General features: G+C 39.9%; 1 protein-coding gene across 1 annotated transcript in view; it reads right to left on the minus strand.

The window, feature by feature from the left end:
- GALNTL6 (polypeptide N-acetylgalactosaminyltransferase-like 6) overlaps positions 1 to 18,888 on the minus strand; it is a 320,798-nt gene that overhangs the window by 19,264 nt on the left and 282,646 nt on the right. Inside the window, exons 8-9 of the mRNA XM_009330734.1 lie at positions 17,817 to 17,924; positions 5,388 to 5,609 (exon numbers count right to left, since the gene is read on the minus strand). Of these exons, the coding sequence (XP_009329009.1) occupies positions 5,388 to 5,609; positions 17,817 to 17,924 (330 nt within the window). The remainder of the gene's footprint in view (positions 1 to 5,387; positions 5,610 to 17,816; positions 17,925 to 18,888) is intronic.

Consider the following 18,888-nt stretch of genomic DNA (forward strand, 5'->3'; position numbering starts at 1 on the left):
CCCTAAGGCTCTTGAACTCCACCATTTCGTGGTCACTGCAGCCCACGCTGCCCTTGAGCTTCACATTCCCCACCAGCCCCTCCTTGTTGGTGAGAACAAGGTCCAGCATAGCATCTCTCCTCGTTGGCTCCTCTACCACTTGGAGAAGGAAGTTATCATCGACAGAAGGAAGCTACCTTTGACTGGGCCCTGTAGTCCTTACAGGGAGCAGATGAGGCATAAAAGCACAGAGAATACAAACTCTAAGGGGTCTGTTTTCTCCCTCTTCTACACTGGAGGTGTCCAAGCAAGGATGTACAGGCTTCTCAGTGCTGCACTGGTGCTTGGGAACAAAGACGTGTCAGCTGAGTGGGACTTGTGCTGTTGTGGCAGCTAACTTCTGTGCTTTAAATGAGGCAGCAAGCTGTAACGAGAAATCACTGGGTAAGCCTAGATACAGTAATCCTTGGGTATTACGAAAAGCAGTTAACTTACGTTAAAGCTTGCTTTCTCTAAGTTAGCCAGCCCGTGTTAAAAAGACTTTTCTCCAGAGTAGGCCAGGCCTTGAGAAAGAAGTAGCTTCGCTTGCTGGCAGGGCGATGGGGAAAGAGGAATGTGATGTAAAATAGGAGCTGGAACACGGGAGGACAGAAGGCCTGAAAGCCTAGACCTTAGGTTTGAAGAAGACACTGTTACCTCTTGACATTTGAAGCTGCTGATTTGATAGACAGGTGTTCAAGGAAAAAAAAAAAGAAGAGATTTTTGGACACCTATCAAGAAAGGAAAAAAAAAGAAAAAAAAAAAATTCAGGGGTTCCCAAACAGTGTTTACATATTGCAGAATATATGGACTCCCAGATAACTTGACCTCTGGCTAAATTAATGTTGGAGTTTTGCAGAAAGCCAGCAGTTATATGATTTAATAAGCTCTCCATGGGAGAGGCAGATTAAGACGGTCTAGCACTGCACTCTCAAAAACATCGTATTTGCCATTAGTACACAAGCATGGTATGGAAACTGGAAAGCAATAGATGTGTTGATTACCATGATAATCTTCTTGTCAGAAGATTACAGTCTTCTGAGGAAAACGAAGGGTTGCAGGCCATTGATACTGCCTGCTAGGATTAATTTTGAGATTTTTGAACATTGTGGTGGTAGCTGTGTAATGACACACTTGCATGCTCCACATTAAATGAAGAAAAAACCAAGACAACATTCCTCCACACCCCTACACTTTAAAGCAAAGTGAATTTCCCCCTTCCTTTTAAGGGAATGCATTTTAGGCTGAAAAAGAAATTACAGAGGGAAATTAAAGCTTCCCAGGGTCCAGCGGTTATATTGACCAATTTTCTTTGATAATTCTAAAACTCTACAACTTTGTTCACAAGCAAATATGAGTTCCTGCAAGATTTGCTGTTGAGGTAGTGGGTGATGTCCTGGCTCCAGCAGCCTTGCCCTGCCTCCACCAGAGCCAGGCTGTCACCCAGGGTCACTTCAGCCTTCCTGGAGGCAGAGGGGGGCAAGTCAGAGAGGGAGAGGCACACCCAGGGGTCCTGGGAGCTACCCTGCATGCTCATCAGGGCACAAAACTCTCTGCACCAAAAGCAGAAAGTGGGAAAACATAGCAATCTAAAGTCAGCTTTATGTTCAATATGGTCATCTGTTAGAACGATGAATGTGGAGATGGTGCTGAGACGACCCTTAGGGTGCCCCAACAGAGTGACAAGAGAAGCATCTTGGTGCTATCAGTTTATATAATACTTTACATACATCTGATTTAATGCCTCAAATAAGAAAGTGGCTGTAGCTCTCAGAAGACATTTGCAATGTTCATTTATGTTGCTTTTTTTGTTTGAGCAGCACTTAAAGCCAGTTTTAATGCACTGCTTACATTCTCAGGTAACCCTAGGGCCATCAACGTTTACAGATCAAATATGGAAAAATGAGCCACCTTTCCTGTCAACTGATACATAGTAATTTAAAAAGTATTTATCCTTTGTGTGAGCCATAAAAAGGAAAGGTTGAAGTTGAAAGAAGTCAAGCACAGCCAAACCTCACTGAAGAAACAGGAGACTGTTGTTCAGTGCGACACTGACCCCGATGAGAGAATTTGAACAGCCCAGCTGTGCAGCACTTGGTCTGTGCAGGGTGGGGAATAGCTGGTTATATTGCTTTTGTACAACAGCTGTGAGACACTTGGTGGGCTGAGATTGACTCATTAAGGGTATGAGGATGACACTTTAAAAAAAGAAAGTAATCAAAAGAAAGGTTAGTGAGTTCTTAGGCTTTAATCCTTTTTCAGATGTGCTACTTGACTTAACTTCATGGGTGACATTTTCATGTCAGTGCTGTAAAACAATTCTGTAAAATCCATGAGTTTGGGACTGAGAAAGGAGTATTTTCAGGACCTACAGCTTAGCACTGCTGCAGTGACTGAGAGACTTGTTGTGTATTAAATCATTGAATAACAAGTTCATGTATCAGCAAATGAAACCAAGCTTAAATATTTCCCTTTTGACTGAGTAAAACAATTTTTTTTTTCGTTATCACCCTGACTATAGGACTCATGAAGTCTAAAACAAATGACAATGGCTGACATTATATGATTGATTTACTGTAAAATGTGTTTTCAAAGATATTGTTGGAAGCTGTGATATCCGCACAATATATTCATGCTGGATCACAGCTTGTAGATTCATGAGTACTTCCTAAGTAAACATTTCCAAATCTCACCTAATGCAGCTATTGTTTTAACTTCCTTCAACAGGATTTCAAATACACGTTACAAATAAATTATTCTGTCTTAGAAAGAGAATGGAATGGGTATTACTGTTTTTCAACTGGTAGCGTACTTTCCAATACATTCAGAAGGATAAGAACAAAACCTAATTGAAAACTTTCCTTTTTTGCACAGTGGGAGAGGAAAGAGGACAGTTATCTCATCCAGACACAGAACTGACAGTCTCATTAACGTTAACCTGTCTGGATTCGCTGTTACATTGCTTTACTGCACATATGTCACATGCTACAAGGCAGAACAGAATATCAAGGGAATGTACACCCTGCCAGCTACAAAGGACAAAAGGCACAAACAAGCAGAAGAGATAAGGTCATGACAAGTGTAGCGAAGAGTATTGTTTTTTGTTTTGCAAAAATTTCCTTCTTTTCCATCATGAACAGATTTTGTCAAGAAATGTAAGAGTCAGATTTTAAATAAATGTGTTTGCAAAAAAAGAGGAGTTGTGCAGAGGCTGTTTATGAGATGTCTGCTTTCACACCACATGCTTTTACTAGCTAGATATCAAAATACTGGAGCCAAAAATTGCCTGAGTACCTCATTGTTTATTCTTTCTCAGACTAGCATAAGCAAGCAGATGAAAAGTCTTTCCAAGTGGAAGCAGAGAAGATACTAAATGACAGTCAGTCTTGGCACAGACTTTCGGTTTGTATAATCAGCAAGGTTTCTAGAGCTGCTTGATTCTTACAAAGCAGTAACACACAGTCTGTTTTCCTCTTTCAGCTTCTAATTATGACAGCCATTGACCTTCAAGTTTGTTCAAGTTCCTTGCAAATGCCAACAAATTAATTAAAACTTCACAGGAATGTGACAGTCTCAGGAAAAAATAGAGTAGTAGGGCTGAAACTTCTCTTGCTATTTTAGAGAAAGTATGTTTTAGAGGAAACAGAAAGCCTTCGGTCTTCACTTCTTTCCTAAGAACTCATTAAGTGCTTTTAAGGTACAGATTTGATACCACTACTATGATCTTTGATTTACTTTTAAAGTCTTGCTTTTATGCAAAGAGTGTAGTAATATTGCTGTGACAACAATTAATACCTGAATCACAATCTCTTCCACTTAGACCCTCTGATTGAGTTAAGGATTGTTCAGCTTGGCAGAGAAATTACGTATCCCATGATCACAGTCCTCCAAGGATGCACATGTCTTCATGTGAAAGATGATGAAGGAAGATCATAGCAGCAGTCACAGCACCCCGATCCAGCCTGACTTCTACTGATAAACTCATTACCTCTTGGTATACATTAATCCCATAAAGTGTGGGCAGCAGTATCAAAGATACAAGAACATTAACAACAAAGGAATTAATTATTGCCAAGAAGTAGCAAACAGTAAGACACATATAAATTGAAGTTCCTTTGAACATCTGTAACTGGTAGCTTACAAAGAAGAATTAAGGACTGCTACTACCACAGAAAGTTATTTTTAAAGTTTCACAGTGAGGTAATTTGCTTTTTTAAAAAAGAAATTCTGGAGAATAGCAGAGGCACCTATGTTTAGAAATCCCCTGCATGGTCCAGCCTTGACCACTGGGGATATGCAGGGGTATGAGGGGTCTTACCAAATGTTTTGGTCAAGGTTTCAACTTCATCCTTTGGCTTCAAATATAAAAGATAATTGTCTGAGAGCCCCAACAACATCTCCAGCAAAATCAGAGAAGGCCAGAACTCACAGTACAGATATTCCTATGGTTTTTAAAAAAGTAGCACAATACACTAAAAGAGCAAAGCCTTCTTTATAAATCTTAATGAATTGAGAGGAAAAAGCCCTCTGCATGCCACCTTTCCATGGAGTGAATCCGCTTTAGTTCCTAGAGGTAGAAGGTCACTGCAATTTTTCAGCGCAGCTACGGAAGTAATTTCCTGTCCTTGCACTCTTCGTGTTTTCATTTCTTCTACACCAAACAAACTGTCAAAGCAAGGTGTGCTATGGGTCTGCTCTTCAGAGAGGTCTGAATGCAGAGTATCTTTAATCACGGGTGGAGAGTTCCAGCAGGCTGTTTGCCTGCCCCCTGCTCTGGAGTGATGCTCGGATATTGGCTTCTCTTTGGTGGTCTCTCCCTCCCCTCACCCCTCAAATGAGAAATTGCATTTGTCTGCTACTGGTACTCAGTCATGACAGCACCTACAGAATGCAGACCACAAGCTAAGCAAAACCAGTCTTTTTAAAAGAAAAGTATCCAGGCTTCGCTTGTCACATTTGCAACGTGTGAGCAAAACAGCAAACCTAACTCCACCTACACACAATTGTCCTTGTAAGAACCGGAGGAGGTATATAAGTGGATATGCAAAAAAAAGGTGTTGACTTCAGACCTCCTTTAAGGTGATTGTCAGCATCTAAAATCATCTTGTGACATGCAATAGTGAGTGCTACATACTTTTTTCCACATTCTTGTCCTCATCGTGCATGCATCTTATGGCCAGTACACACAAAGTTGTAAAGAATTATAAGGGACAGCAATAGTTCTAAGACATGACGGTCTCTCGTTTTAATGGCTAGTCCAGGGATTGTTCCAATCACTGTGAGCTCCCTTGATAACACTGCTTATCATAGGAGCTAAATCTAATCTCATAACTTTAACTTCCTGTAATGTAAAATGTTAGACTCCTCACCTCCCCCCAGGCAGCAGGTGGAGGCTCCACAGGAGGGTAATATTTGGGGACATCCCAGGCCACTGCAGCCATGAACCACTTGAAATCTTTACATTTAAGGTGCTTGCGAAGTTCCTTCTGGGCAGAGATATCACCAGTTGAGAGATGTCTGTACTCAGGCCGTCGCTGGTAAATGTACTCTGCAAACTCATCCATCCATGTCTCTGCCACACGCTTCAGGTTCTGTGCGGCAGAAAAAAGCAATCATTAATTTCTTCATGCTTTGAGTGAATGATATTTCTAATGGGGAGAATTACACACAAAAAAATCAATAGTCCACACAACTTTTAAGCTTAGCTGGTCTAATTTCTCAGTCTTAAAACATGGAAGAATACTGGTAAACGTATGCTGTCTTCATTACAGTGTTGAGCAAACACTGTAGAGTATTAAGCACCCTGCTCTCCTGCTGACTCTGTAAGATACGGTCTTCTGACTGTTGAATATCTTAATTTGCTTCATATTCTTTCTGCATCTTCACATGGGTTTTTGATTAATGATGGATGTTGAACAGAAATTTTCCTTCAGCTGCTCACATTGGTACCTATGTTTTTTTCCCTGTTAGTCCAGAACCTACTAATGTGCACGAATGGTTCAAATTATTCCTTCTGATGTATTTCACTTTGCATTTGAAAAGCATCTGAATTTTCAGCTGTCATCATACTGCTTAGTCACCCAGCAATTCCTACCTAAATTTTAGGGTCAGGTCTTACATGCGCATGTATGGGGGCAAACAGCCATGAGCTTGCTCTGCCCCGTCTCACAGCTGGTTTTGCACTACCTTTGGACTGGAAGCTTCGCTGTGCTGGCGTGCTAGTAAGTCTGTGCAAAAGCATAGCACATAACCGTGAAGTGGAGCTGACCTGAAACAATGCAGATCATGCGATAGGTATGGCAACTTGTGGCTTTCTGCACTCATTGTATAGACATATCTAAGACTATTTCCGTTCCATGAAACCTAGTTCTGGCTTATGTCCCACAAAGTTTATTTTTGTTGGCATTTTACAGGAAACAGAATTACCTATTTTGTTGTGTAAGAATTTATTCAAATTATAATTAACTAAATTAGCTGACCCAAATTATAAAATAAAAAAAAAGACTTGTAAGGAAAAATCCTGAATAGATGAGATTGAAGAGATGTATTTTATTGTTATTCAGCGTCATGGAGTCTAAATAGGCTAGAGGCAATTTTTTCTGTATTTTTGTTTGTTTTTAAAATTCCTCCTGCAATTTAATCCACACAAATTTATATGCAGATGTCGTAGTGGAGTACAAGCTTAGTCTATTCTGCATTTCCACAGCTGCCCATAACCTCTTATCCCACCAACAAAGCAACATCTCACTGGATGACATTGAGACACTAGGGTGTTCTTATTGCTTTGTAAAAACAAGATCATCAAGTTTTGTAATATTCTTTTTATAGAACACTAACTGCAAAATGCTGAGATTCGCTCTGTAATAAGCTGGAGGACAATATACATCTGATTATCACCAACATAAGGTAATGCTTCTTCTCAGAACATTCTCTGCATCTAAGTAAGCCTGATTCGTACTCTGATTTGCTTTCAAGATTCATTTGAAAATTCCTTTCCTGAATTCTATTAATCCACACAAACTAAATGTCTCTGAACTAATAAGGCTTATCTGAATACAAAGACAGCAAGATACAGAAAAAACAAAGTACTTTTAGCTGACACTGCAAGATAAGTTTCTATGTGCTTTCTCTCTGTGAAGCAAATATGTTAAAACCTGCAGGGATAAAGCAAGTAAAATTAAAGCAGTATAAGAAACCACAACACTTATATCCCTATTAAAAAATGGCCTGTGCCCCACATAAGGTTGACTTTTGTTGTAATTTCATGAAAACCTAAAGTACTTTACAAGAAATTAGAATTCAAGAATACAGGAACTGGGTAGGACAAAGAAAACCAGAACAAATTCAAGAACAACATCTAAATGACAATCCCACCTTTCTGGCAGAAACCCTGTAACATAGAAATCTCCTGAAAAGTAAAAATACTATGTGATGAGACTTTGTAGATGAGGCCAAAATATGATTAAGCACATTAAACTAAGAAGCCAAAACCATGAAAATAGGTGTGACCTTTCTAGCATATTTTCCACTCATAAATGCTGTACAACTCATTTACTATAATGCAAATGCAGTTTAAGACCATTCTAGAAAATACCATACTATTTCTTGTAATCACTTTACCTGACAGTGCTATTTTCACATTTAAAAACCACACCGTAAAAAGAACCATACAGTAAAAGTACAGTAAAAGAATTCTCTTAGGAAAGAAAAATTCAAAGTAACTCCAGCAAAGACTCACTCCAGCAACATTAAGAGTAGTCTCTGCTGGAGTTTCCTCTTTAGTTATTTGGCTAAGTTGAAAGAACTGCATTCTACTTTAGATAACTATAACAATAAAACAGGAGTCCAACAGAAATCTTGATATTATACCTGGTCACTAGCTCAAAATTCTCATTCACCAGTCAAAACCTTTGTTTTCCAATGAGTCCTTTATCACTGTTTGGGTTTGGGGGGGTGTGTGTGCGTGTGTGTGTAAACCCACGAAAACATTGCATTAAAAAAAAAAAAAGTACAGTTCTTCCCACTATTCCCCAAGTATCAGGCAAGACACTTTAGAGAAATCTATTTAAAACTCTGTTCCCAGTTTTTCCAAGACCATTCTCTCCATCGTATGCTAAAAATCTTTAGCCAGATCCTGTAATGAGCCTACATATTAACATGTTTATACATTGCTATCATAACCTGAACCCATATGAGGCAGCCCTTTGAATTTCAATAGGTTCCCTTTGAAAAATATAAACTCTTGATTTGCTAGCTCTAAATCTCGAGACTGTTGATGAACGTGCCTGCAAGGAACTCTGTGTCCTGGAGTAGTAGGAAGCTCTTTCTCAAGTTGCCAGTTGCCAGGAAGCAAGCACTCAGCATCCAAACATTTTAGTTTTAACGAGGTTTGTTGACTTCAGTTAGCATGGGTTTCTTATCCTTATTATCACTATGCAAGGTCAGTAATCACCACACTTCCTTTTAACGTAACTGTGTACAGACTAGTAGTGAAACTTCAAACTGCAGTTAATCCTCATACTGAATTGAATGCAGTCAGGTAAAGCTGCTGTCCTGAAAGCTAGTCTGGTGCAACCTTGCACAACAAAGGCAAACATCATTTACATTCCTATTTAGAACATGCTAACTTAGCATGTTCCTGGAGCAAAAATACAGGCTGTCCAAGATGAGATAAGTGAGCTCTCGTAAGCTGAAGATCCCCGCTCTATGGCTGTCTAACTGCATGAAAAGTTGCCCTATGTGAAGAACCTCCTAGGAACATAACTCTTCTCTGCAAATTTTGTCACTGAACTGCTGCTCTTTTACTCACTACAACAGAAAGGAAGAGGAGCACAACCAAAATGAGAGTGCTCATCTCTGAATGCTTTAAGGCCTACTGATCAAGTGACTTACTGTAAGGTAAGGATGCGATTGCAAGTCCTTACGAGTCTCCCAGAGTTGCCCTTCCCACAATCTGGGTGAATGTCTGACATGGTGGAGAAAGGAGGACGGTCACTTCCTCCCTGCCTGAGTCTTAGGCCAGGCTAGACACAATCTGAGCATGCCAACATATTAAGCCTTGCTAGTGGGAATGGTTATGAATAGCTTGACACAGTCTAGCTGTAAAATAGGTGCTACGCAGTTCGACTTTGTTAGGACTTTACTGCGTGTGTGTGTATACTGCCGCAGAATTTACAGGTCAAAGGACTTTAAGAGCCTGCCAGATTAGGTGGCATTTTGTGAATGTCTTATAGCATCATTTAAGCACTCCAGTCTCACAGTGAAGCTAAACTACAAAGAATTTAGAACAAACAAAATAAGAGTTAAGATTTGAATCTTCTTGATTTCTGTCCCTGTTACTCTGCATAATCTTCTAAAAAAACCTCCTTTAAATGCCAGTTTCTCAAATAGCATCAAACAGCTTTATCAATAAGGAGAAACGCTTTTGGGCTATCTTTGTGGTAGATCACACTTGTTTGGATTCTTTTACTTCAATCTGAACACCTCATCTAAACGCACATGGAAAGGAAAAATTAAATGTTTCTACAGCTGAAAACTGCTGTGGCTTAGCTTGGTTTCAAATTCATTGCAAGGTTACTGAAGTCCAGATTGGTTATGCTGGTCTTTTAACAGAAAAAAAGGATAAATAAAAATAGGAACAATTTAACGAAGATCAATTCCATATTAATCAGTTACATGAATTGACACACAGTGTAAGGAAGTCACAGGGACCCTAAAAGGACATCTGAGGAGTTTCTCAGGACCTATCCATGACAGACCAATGATGATTTGTTCTCTCGTCATTTTCAGCGAAAAATTTCTGTACGAGAATAAATAAGGCCCAATGATATTTCGGTAGATGCATATTTCTATATGTCAGGTTGTGACAGTTGTCACCAAGAAGCTGTGAGTTGCATATGAAAGTGATGGCAACCACAGTAAGACTGACTCGTCAGCTGTCACCAGTTGCCCATGTATGCATTCTTGATATAATTAAGTTTTGTGTCACTGTTACAATTTTACTTTCTGGTAAATCCTTTATCATTGGGCTTACATTTGGACAAGTTTTCTTTAAGTTTGTTTGAACTCACACATTTAAGACTGCGACTTTGTTTTGTATTTTCACTCAGCAATAGTCTACCAGACAGTAAGTTACAATGTCACTGATACCTGGACTTCAATAAAGGAGTCTAAATCAACTCGACTGGAGAAAGACAGAGATAAATGAGGACTTCTCCACTTGAAAAAAAGAAATTTTTCATGGACCATTTTGTCCCTTTCACTTTCTTCAGTGAGTGGGGAAGATACATCTCTCTGATCAAATGACTGTCCCTTCTTTTTAAGTGTGTAAGATCATCTGTCATTTTCAAGAGACGTGATATTACTCAAATAAACCCAGTGAAAAGAAAGTAGATGCTGGCCATGAGAATGGAAAAGTAGAGTGAGGCAGGGACAAGTCAAAGGACAGATTCATAAATATTCCCTCTAAGCAAGGTTTAACTAGATTGGTCCCTAATACGAGAGGGGTAGTTCCACATCTCATAACTGTGGCTGGTGTGCTGGCTTGCAATGACAGCACTGATAAGAGAGCTACCTAGCTGCACGCTAGTCCACGTTGTGAGCCTGCACAACTCCGCCCTATAGGTGCATCTTTTCCAATTGACATTCTAGATGCAGCAGTTAAACTAATATAAAAATCCAATTTCTGTTTTCAGTTTCTCCAGATGTTCTAAAGTAGATTTTTGTTATCCGGTGGGACTAAAGCAGCACAATGGTTTTATTATTTGTTTCATTTCACCTGCATAACCTGTTTTTTCCGCTTTTGTGCCTACCTCACTGTTTGCATGAAACCAACCCTGACCCCGATCCACAGACTTTACTTTTGTCAATATTAAACTACTACAGGAACATTTGGATCCTGTAACGAGTTCCTGTTGTCCTACATTTAACCTGGACATTTTCCAGGAAGCTGGCTGTCACCAACTGGTGGAGTCTTATTTGTCATGATAGTCATTTCTCTCATCAGCCAGGACATCAAAAATCACTTTCAATTACACCAATCAAATATGAATCACCACAGCACGTCTGAGGCCTGACTGTATTTCAGTTGTGAAATATAAGAGAGGATATGACTGTTTATTTGCTAAAAATAACACAACAGTCTCTGCAACAACTGACACGTTAATCTCTTTTCCTTCCTAGTAAAATTCCAGTGGGGTTATTTTCACTGCACCTACATCATCTTCCTATTTTCAATGTTTTTTATCGTTTGTTTTGTGAAGCACAGTGTTGCTGCTACTTCAAAATGGGTGCCCTGTTTACTTCTGGAAGCAGCTGTATTTCATTTGGCTGGAAATAATATAATATACAGTTTGTTTTACGTAAAATGCATTTAAAAAGCTCATTGAGATCCATCCAGCCAAGACAACTATACTTTATGTTCCTCTGGAATACGGGTAGCATAATGTCACAATAAATCATCACGGAGGAGGAGAACAAAGTATGACTGGAGGAGCCCATCCAACAAGTATGGATTAATATGACAGAGGCAGCAAGGTACAAAATTCCAAAGCACTCACAGGAAGAAAAACAGTACCCTCAATTTCATGCAAAGGTCCTTCCATCAGTGTCGGAATACAAACCATTTCTCATTTCTGTGTATTTCTACAGTGAAAGCACGATAAAACATTTCCTGGACACTAATTACACCTTTGTGATGTTCAGGTCTCAATATCTAAGCTGCCCACATCATTTAAGCCTAAATGGAGGGGCTTCATCCCTTTCCCCTTCTTGCCTAACTCCCTTTTAACTTAGGCAGTGCTAGCATTTGTCAATCTCTCCCCCTCTTGGGTATCTTATTTTGGTCCTTTACACTTAACTGTGTTTAAAACTTAACTGTGTTTCATTCCAGCAAGGGTTTGTATTTGTGTAAAAAACCCCAGCCAAATAGAGAGATGTCTGCAGGCATAAAAGAAATGCTTCTCCATGGAAGACAGTATGCTAACTAGGTGACAAAGCTGGTGGTGTACATAAATAACTCTTGTGAGAGTTAGCACAGCTGGCAGAGAAGCAAGAGACTATTTATTCTCAGCCTGTAGCTTGCAAATACCTCGAACTGAAATTCCGCAGATGTCATCTGAAAATAGCCAGGATTTCTTTCTCTCTATAAAGGTTTACATCTCCACCGCAAAAAAATTTAACATCTACACACTGGAAAAAAGTGAAAAAAAAAGCCAAAAAAACAGCCCACCGACTAAATGCTACATCTTTGCTCAGTGGCTCACTTGAGGCAGGCCTGCCCCCCAGGCCTTGGGGGGCAGGGATGGGCACCATCCCCCGTGTGAGGATGCTGCCTGCCCCCAGCTCTGCGGCTGCAGGTCTCTGCAGGCTGGCTGTAGGGAGCTGCAGAAAGCAGAGTGACAGTGTAACAACACCTCCATGAATTTGTTGATTACTGCCATGCTCACTTGACAGACCCATACTCTGTGGGCACATATAGACCACAGCCCACCTCTGCAGCTAAGCTTGGAAGAAAGTTCAGGGGGTTGATTCCAAACACATTTCTTTAGCCACGTAACTTGGGCTCCAGTGCTAGTCTATTGAACGAATCCTGGAAAGTAGCTACCGCCACTTTGACCTTGTTATTGTCCAGAAACATTTAGTTCTCCATCTTGTTTGTATTCCTTTTGGAGAGTTAAGCTGCCTGCCCTGTTGCATTTATTATCTTAAAAGCAAAACTTCTATTCAGATTGGAGAAAATATAAAAAATTAGCATTTAAAAAAATTACTTTGACTTTCTTGTATTCAAGGATTAGAAGATATTAATTTGAAGTTTTTCTTTGGTAAGTGCTCTGTTTGAGATCTTGCTTTAATTAATTTCAATGATGAATTTATAAATCTATTAAATGAAAAAAGTTAGAAAGGAAACTTGAAAGTTGTACTGTATAATCATCATCGTATATTATAACTATGCTGTTGAAAGAAGGTAGCTCTTGCTTGATTCCTAAATAATTTGCTTACTCTAAGCTGATGTTTCAGCTTCTTACTGTTGACTGCTGAATCATAACCTACTTTGTGCTATAGTCTTTTGTGCTAAAGAGGTGATTGCAAAAGTGCCAGCAGTGCTCCCTTAACAGCATGCCACACCTATCAGTTTGCACTCTGGTCACGAGAAAACATAGCCATTACCTAGCCAATTTTGGTTCTTTAACTTGGCTGGAAACTGAAAAGAAAATGTTCACGTGCTGCTTTAAGAAAACCCCAAGCATTATTTGCAGCTGGAAAAAGAATAAATAAATGGTCATAATATTAAAGGAAGGTCTGTTAAAAATGCAAACATGGCCACAGCACCAGATAGTGTAGCTACAGAAATTTTCTTTCTAGATCCCTTTTGAAGCCACATTGTCCTGGTTTTGGCTCAGACAGAGTTAATTTCCCTCCTAGTAGCTGGTACAATGCTGTGTTTTGGATTTAGCATGAGAACAATGTTCATAACACACTGATGTTTTAGTTGTTGCTAAGCAGTGCTTACACTAAGTTAGGGACTTTTCAGCTTCCCATGCTCTACTGACTGAGAAGGCTGGAGGGGCACAAGAAGCTGGGAGGGATAAACGGGGGAAAGCGGGCTGGGGGGGGGGGGCCGCTGCTCGGGGACTGGCTGGGCATCGGTCGGTGGGTGGTTAGCAATTGTACTGTGCATCACTTGCTTTGTATATTCTTTTATAATAATAATTATTATTATTCTCTTCCTTTGCTGTCCTATTAAACTGTCTTTATCTCAACCCATGGGTTTTACTTCTTTTTTCCGATTCTCTCTCCCACCCCACCGGGGTGGGGGCGGGGAGGGTGAGCGAGCGGCTGGGTGGTACTTAGTTGCTGACTGGGGTTACACCACGACACACACAAAAAGGCTGAGCAAATGGTTCAGGTGGGAATCTGAACCCACCTTTATCAGCTGAATTCCTGAACCCAAACTCTTGCAAGTTCCAATTCAGCGACACTGTGTAATGAGGCAAATGTCATCGTGCTTGTGCCTGCTGGGTCAGAGGATCACTGTGCTCTGGGATCCCACGTCCTGGCGTGCAGGGAGGAATTCAACTTAAAGTTAGGATTCACCACGCTGATGGGTTAGCATCCAAACTTGAACTTCAGTGGGATTGCCCTTCCCTTCACAAACGCCTAATGCTCTAATGTTCTGTAGTTAATGCTAAAATGCTGTGTAAAATACCTGCAAACGAAAAAAATTTCTGTAGATATATTTTGAAATTCTGAGTTCATCTCTGCATATCCTATGGAACAGTGAGCTTTTATTGATAAATTTCTTACGGCTTCTACAGATTCACGAATAGAAAAAAAATCCCCCCCCAATAGGAAAATGAATAAAATAAATAATAAACTGGGATACACCTACAAGAAATATAATATATGCTAATAATATTCTTAAATCTAATTTAATAGGTCACTGGGAAAAATGGCTTAGCTAGAATTGTTAAAAATGAAGCAATAGTCAAGAATACCACAAAGCAACTAAAATAATCCAGTAAAACAATTCAGAAGTTTTTAATAGGGCAAAATCTTGCATAGGACTTTAAGATTTGGGGATTCGCTCTCTATATATGTTTTACCTAAAACAAACAGGCAAAATTCGTTCTTAGTCACTGCAGTTTTGTGCAGAGGTTAACAGGCTTGGAATGAATGAATAATTATGTGGTGCTTCCGCATTATAATGTGGAATCAGTGCTGACATCTGCATGCCCATTAATCTTGCTTTATGTGTAATTACCTGTAAATTGGACACTGACTGCATTTGGCAAGCAGCAACATCTTAAGACATCTCCCAGGAAAAATATTCAGCTTTTTTATCTGCATTTGGTTATCACAGTCTGTTTTATAAAGCTACTACGCATGTTTACAGCTTGCTTTAATTTTGCTCTGTACCACCAGACAGTTACACTGACAGAGCATTTCATATGTGGATGCTTTTCAATTTACGGGGTATGTGTCAGCAAAAAATATGCATTGCAGGTCTCGAGTGACAGATAAGAAGGTAAGAAATATGATAAGAAGGACATAGAAAATTGATGTCACGATACATACTATTGTGTGTGGTACACTAATGGTTATTTAGTGATGGGGAGGCGGAACAGTGTTTTTGACAAGTCTCTCATTTAATAAAGTGTATGTGATCCTCATGCCACATCACAGCTCTTTAAAAAGATACCTAGATTGGTCAGGCATTATGTAGCCAGCTGAAACTGTGTGTTGAAACTTGCTGCTAAAAGATATAGAGAGGTGAAATCCCAAGGGAAGGTAAAATGCTCACTTTAAGCATTATTGGTTAAGGGCAAACATAAGCTGAAACAGCTTGAAAGGAAACCCATGGCACGATTTGGGCTACACCTGAGTTTGTCTGGAAGTTCTGTCCTCTTCCTGACTCCAGTCTCCATATCCCTTGTGCTGCTGCTGTGGGACAGGATGGGAAAATCTGTCATTCTTTAACGCAGTATCTGCACAAGGGGAAATTCTCCCTTGACTAATGAAGGGGCTCTTGCAATCATTTATACAATCACAGCTGGGCTTCCCAGGGCTCATTTGTTTGTGGAGTGCATCTCCAGCATCCTCCTTTACATGGCAGAAGACGGAAAAGGGTTTAGTAAAAACCTTTGTGAAAACTACTCAGTAGTGAAAAGTATTGCTTTTGGCAGCACGGATAATACTTCCAGATATTATTGAGTGTGTTATTCATGATATTCTTGAACTAGAGGGAAGTTTTAGATAAAATACTCATAAGGGGTAGACGATAATCTTTGGATGATATAATATAATATTTGGAGGATAACGCAAAGATAGCTGAAATATCCAGGCCACTTCTGTGCATACACCCCTAGTACTATTTTGGCTAACAGCTCCATTTGGGGCAGTTTATTTGGAACCGCAAGTGGTCTGCATCAAAGGGACTGACACACAGAAGATGAACATGTCCTTGCTTTTCCTTTTCGGGCTTGGATGAGAGAAAGAGAATATTTTTAGGCTTAAAAATACACACAATTTGATGGGTCAGGGACCAAACTCTCTTCCTTGGCTAGTTATTGAGATAGCCCCAAACACTAAAACATACAGAAGATCTTGTGCTCTTGGCAGCCTTGATGCAATGTATCCTAACAGCAATGTTTTGGTTTAGAATACTGTACTGGAAAGAATCTGGGAACCTGAGAATTCGAATTTTCTTTCAGTGATAAATATATGCCAGAAATTTACCTAAGCATCATGTTTTGGACCCCCACAACACAGAAGAAACTATCCATTATTTGAATGGGAAGGATAAGACCCACCCTATCAGCACACTAGGTCTTTTCCCACAAGATATAGGGCAGTCAGTTTGTGCATGGGCAGAGACTTCATTTCTATAACTGGGATTTTTTTTTTAATATTTCACAAGTGATTTATTGAAATCAAGCTAGAATAAATAGTATAGGGAGGCTGCAGGCTGTGGCTACCTGATGGCTCTAAGTACGCACAGTGCCTCCGTGAAAGCTAGTTAGGTGTCAAACCGTACGAGATGCTAACAGTCCAAAGACAAATGACTGTATTTTGCTCCTACAGGTAGTGCATGAGACAGCATGTTCTCTAATGAGATACTTTGTGCTGTAATAGAGAAAAACAGAGACTGAGGTTTGGATTTCTTATTTCAAGTTGTGTGTGATTTTTGCAGGGGATACCATAAATGAAGCAGTTCATTTCAGCCAGTGCAAAAATCCGGATGGGGAAACTCTGATACTACATAGAGCTATATTGGGGGAAGATTTTCATCTCACAATTCAGTCAATACAGTTTTTGTCACCCCTACTAATCCCATTACTGTATTGCGTGCCTCACTGTGTGCACCGATGCTCTTTTAAGGCAAATCTTTCTCTCTGTCTAGGCAGCTGTCAGGCAGGCAGCACAGGTGGCCTCTTTCCTCTGCTGCAGTTACTACAGCAAGCCTTGTCCTGTGGTGCTGAAACCAAGAATATCTCCCCCTTAAAGCAAGAAATTTATTCTTTTGTTCATACCATATTTTAATTATTAAGAAAAAATATGATTCATAAAATATTACCCTATGGCAATATGCAGACTTTAATATTAATGCCATTTTGTTAAAAAAAAATCCTCTAAAACAGAAAAGATTAAACTCAAGCATGAATAAATACTAGTATCTGCCTGGAAGCTACATCTGTGCCCTTTGTCTTCCATCTTTTGACATCGTGTGAACATCTCCAGAAAGTTACAGAACATTTTCTCTTGAGCAAAAAGCCCCTCATGGATATGGATGTGTTCAGTAGTCTTTGAGAAATGTCTAGAGGTCTTGTAATTTTTCACTCACACGGCTCCAAGCTGGCTGTATTCCACAACCAGGTTTTACACAATAATTAGTCAGTCGCTCAAATCATTGTTACTCGGTCCTTTTGCCTCAGAAAAAGTTCCTTTCGTGAGATTCTGCCTGTTCTGCTGACTGATAAGAAAATGTGTATTTAAATTGGTCCTGCTTGTAAAAACTGTGCAATTTGAGAACCGTAAGCCTTAGGTTATTCCTAGGTTCTTTTGAATCAGCATGAAACATGCTTCTGTGCTGAAATGTCCAACCCTGTATTTTTAAGCTTTCATTTTATTCTTGGCAATCTTATCTCTGGAAGGCAGCACAACTTCAGCAATTGCACATCTCATTTCAGAAAAATAAAGAAACATTCATTTTCCATTTTAATGGATTACTGGAAACTAGTTCACAGGGAACTAAAAGACTGGTGATGAATGAAAATGAAAAACAAGACTCAATTACTCACCCGTGCTAGGCTGGTTCCAGAAGGAACTTTATAAGGGACGTACTTCCTGTAGATATGCCCAACTCGAGAGCATGGAACATCAAACATGCCACCTCCGCACATCCACACCTGGAAAGAGGACACAAAACAAATGAAAGAATGATTCCTGGAAACAAATGGGGCAAAGAAGGCATTTTAAGTAATGGGTATGGGAAAAGGACACATCGTTCTGTACTGACCCCTCCCACAGTCATAGCGGTGGCCTTCTCGGCATGCTGATAGCTGGGATTAGTTAATATGGCAGATTCTCCTACCAGGAATCGCACCGTGCAAAATCAGAGTACGTTCAAAATAAATTCATAAAACATATTTAGAATATCTGCCAGTGGTCCTCCTGCAACACAACCAAGATATTATTGTGTCTGTTCTTTAAAACATACGGGACCAAAATTTCAAAAAAAGGTTATGTGAGGTAAAGCAAGCCATCAATCAGAAGTAAAAATTTTTTTTTTCCAAAACACCTGGCTTACATTTTTTTTTTGAATGGTGAATACAGAGCTCAAATACTAAGATGCTCTTCATTTTGTAAAGAAAAAGGAAGAAAAATCAGTTTCCTTCTGATCAAATTTATGTAGGCAGAGAAGGAAGATCATGCCGCTACATCTCATCATTCAGCAATACCTAAAGCCAGCTGGATGGCTTTCACCTCTGCAAACTGACTTGATTCACCTCCTTCAGCAGTTTCTGCCACTTGTCATATAGGATTCTACACAGCAGCCTTCCACCTCCGATGCTTTCCCACAATACGACAGAACCCATCAGTGAACAGGGCACACTGCTGCTCATTTTCTGGCAGTTTATTATGCAGTGAGGCCTCTTCAGCACGCGTCACCTCCTCCTCTGGCGATATTCCAAAATTTTTGCCTTCTGGCCAGTCCATGATCACTTCCAAGATTCCTGGGTGACTGGGGTTTCCTATTAGAGCCCGTTGTGTGATCAGTGCAGCCCACTTACTCCACGTAGCATCAGTTGCACGATGTGTACAGGTGATCCTCCCTTTGAACATCCAGCCCAGCACCGGCAGTCGGGGTGC

This window comes from Pygoscelis adeliae, unplaced genomic scaffold (genome assembly GCF_000699105.1).
Source record: "Pygoscelis adeliae isolate BGI_AS28 unplaced genomic scaffold, ASM69910v1 Scaffold167, whole genome shotgun sequence".
NCBI classification, from domain to species: domain Eukaryota; kingdom Metazoa; phylum Chordata; class Aves; order Sphenisciformes; family Spheniscidae; genus Pygoscelis; species Pygoscelis adeliae.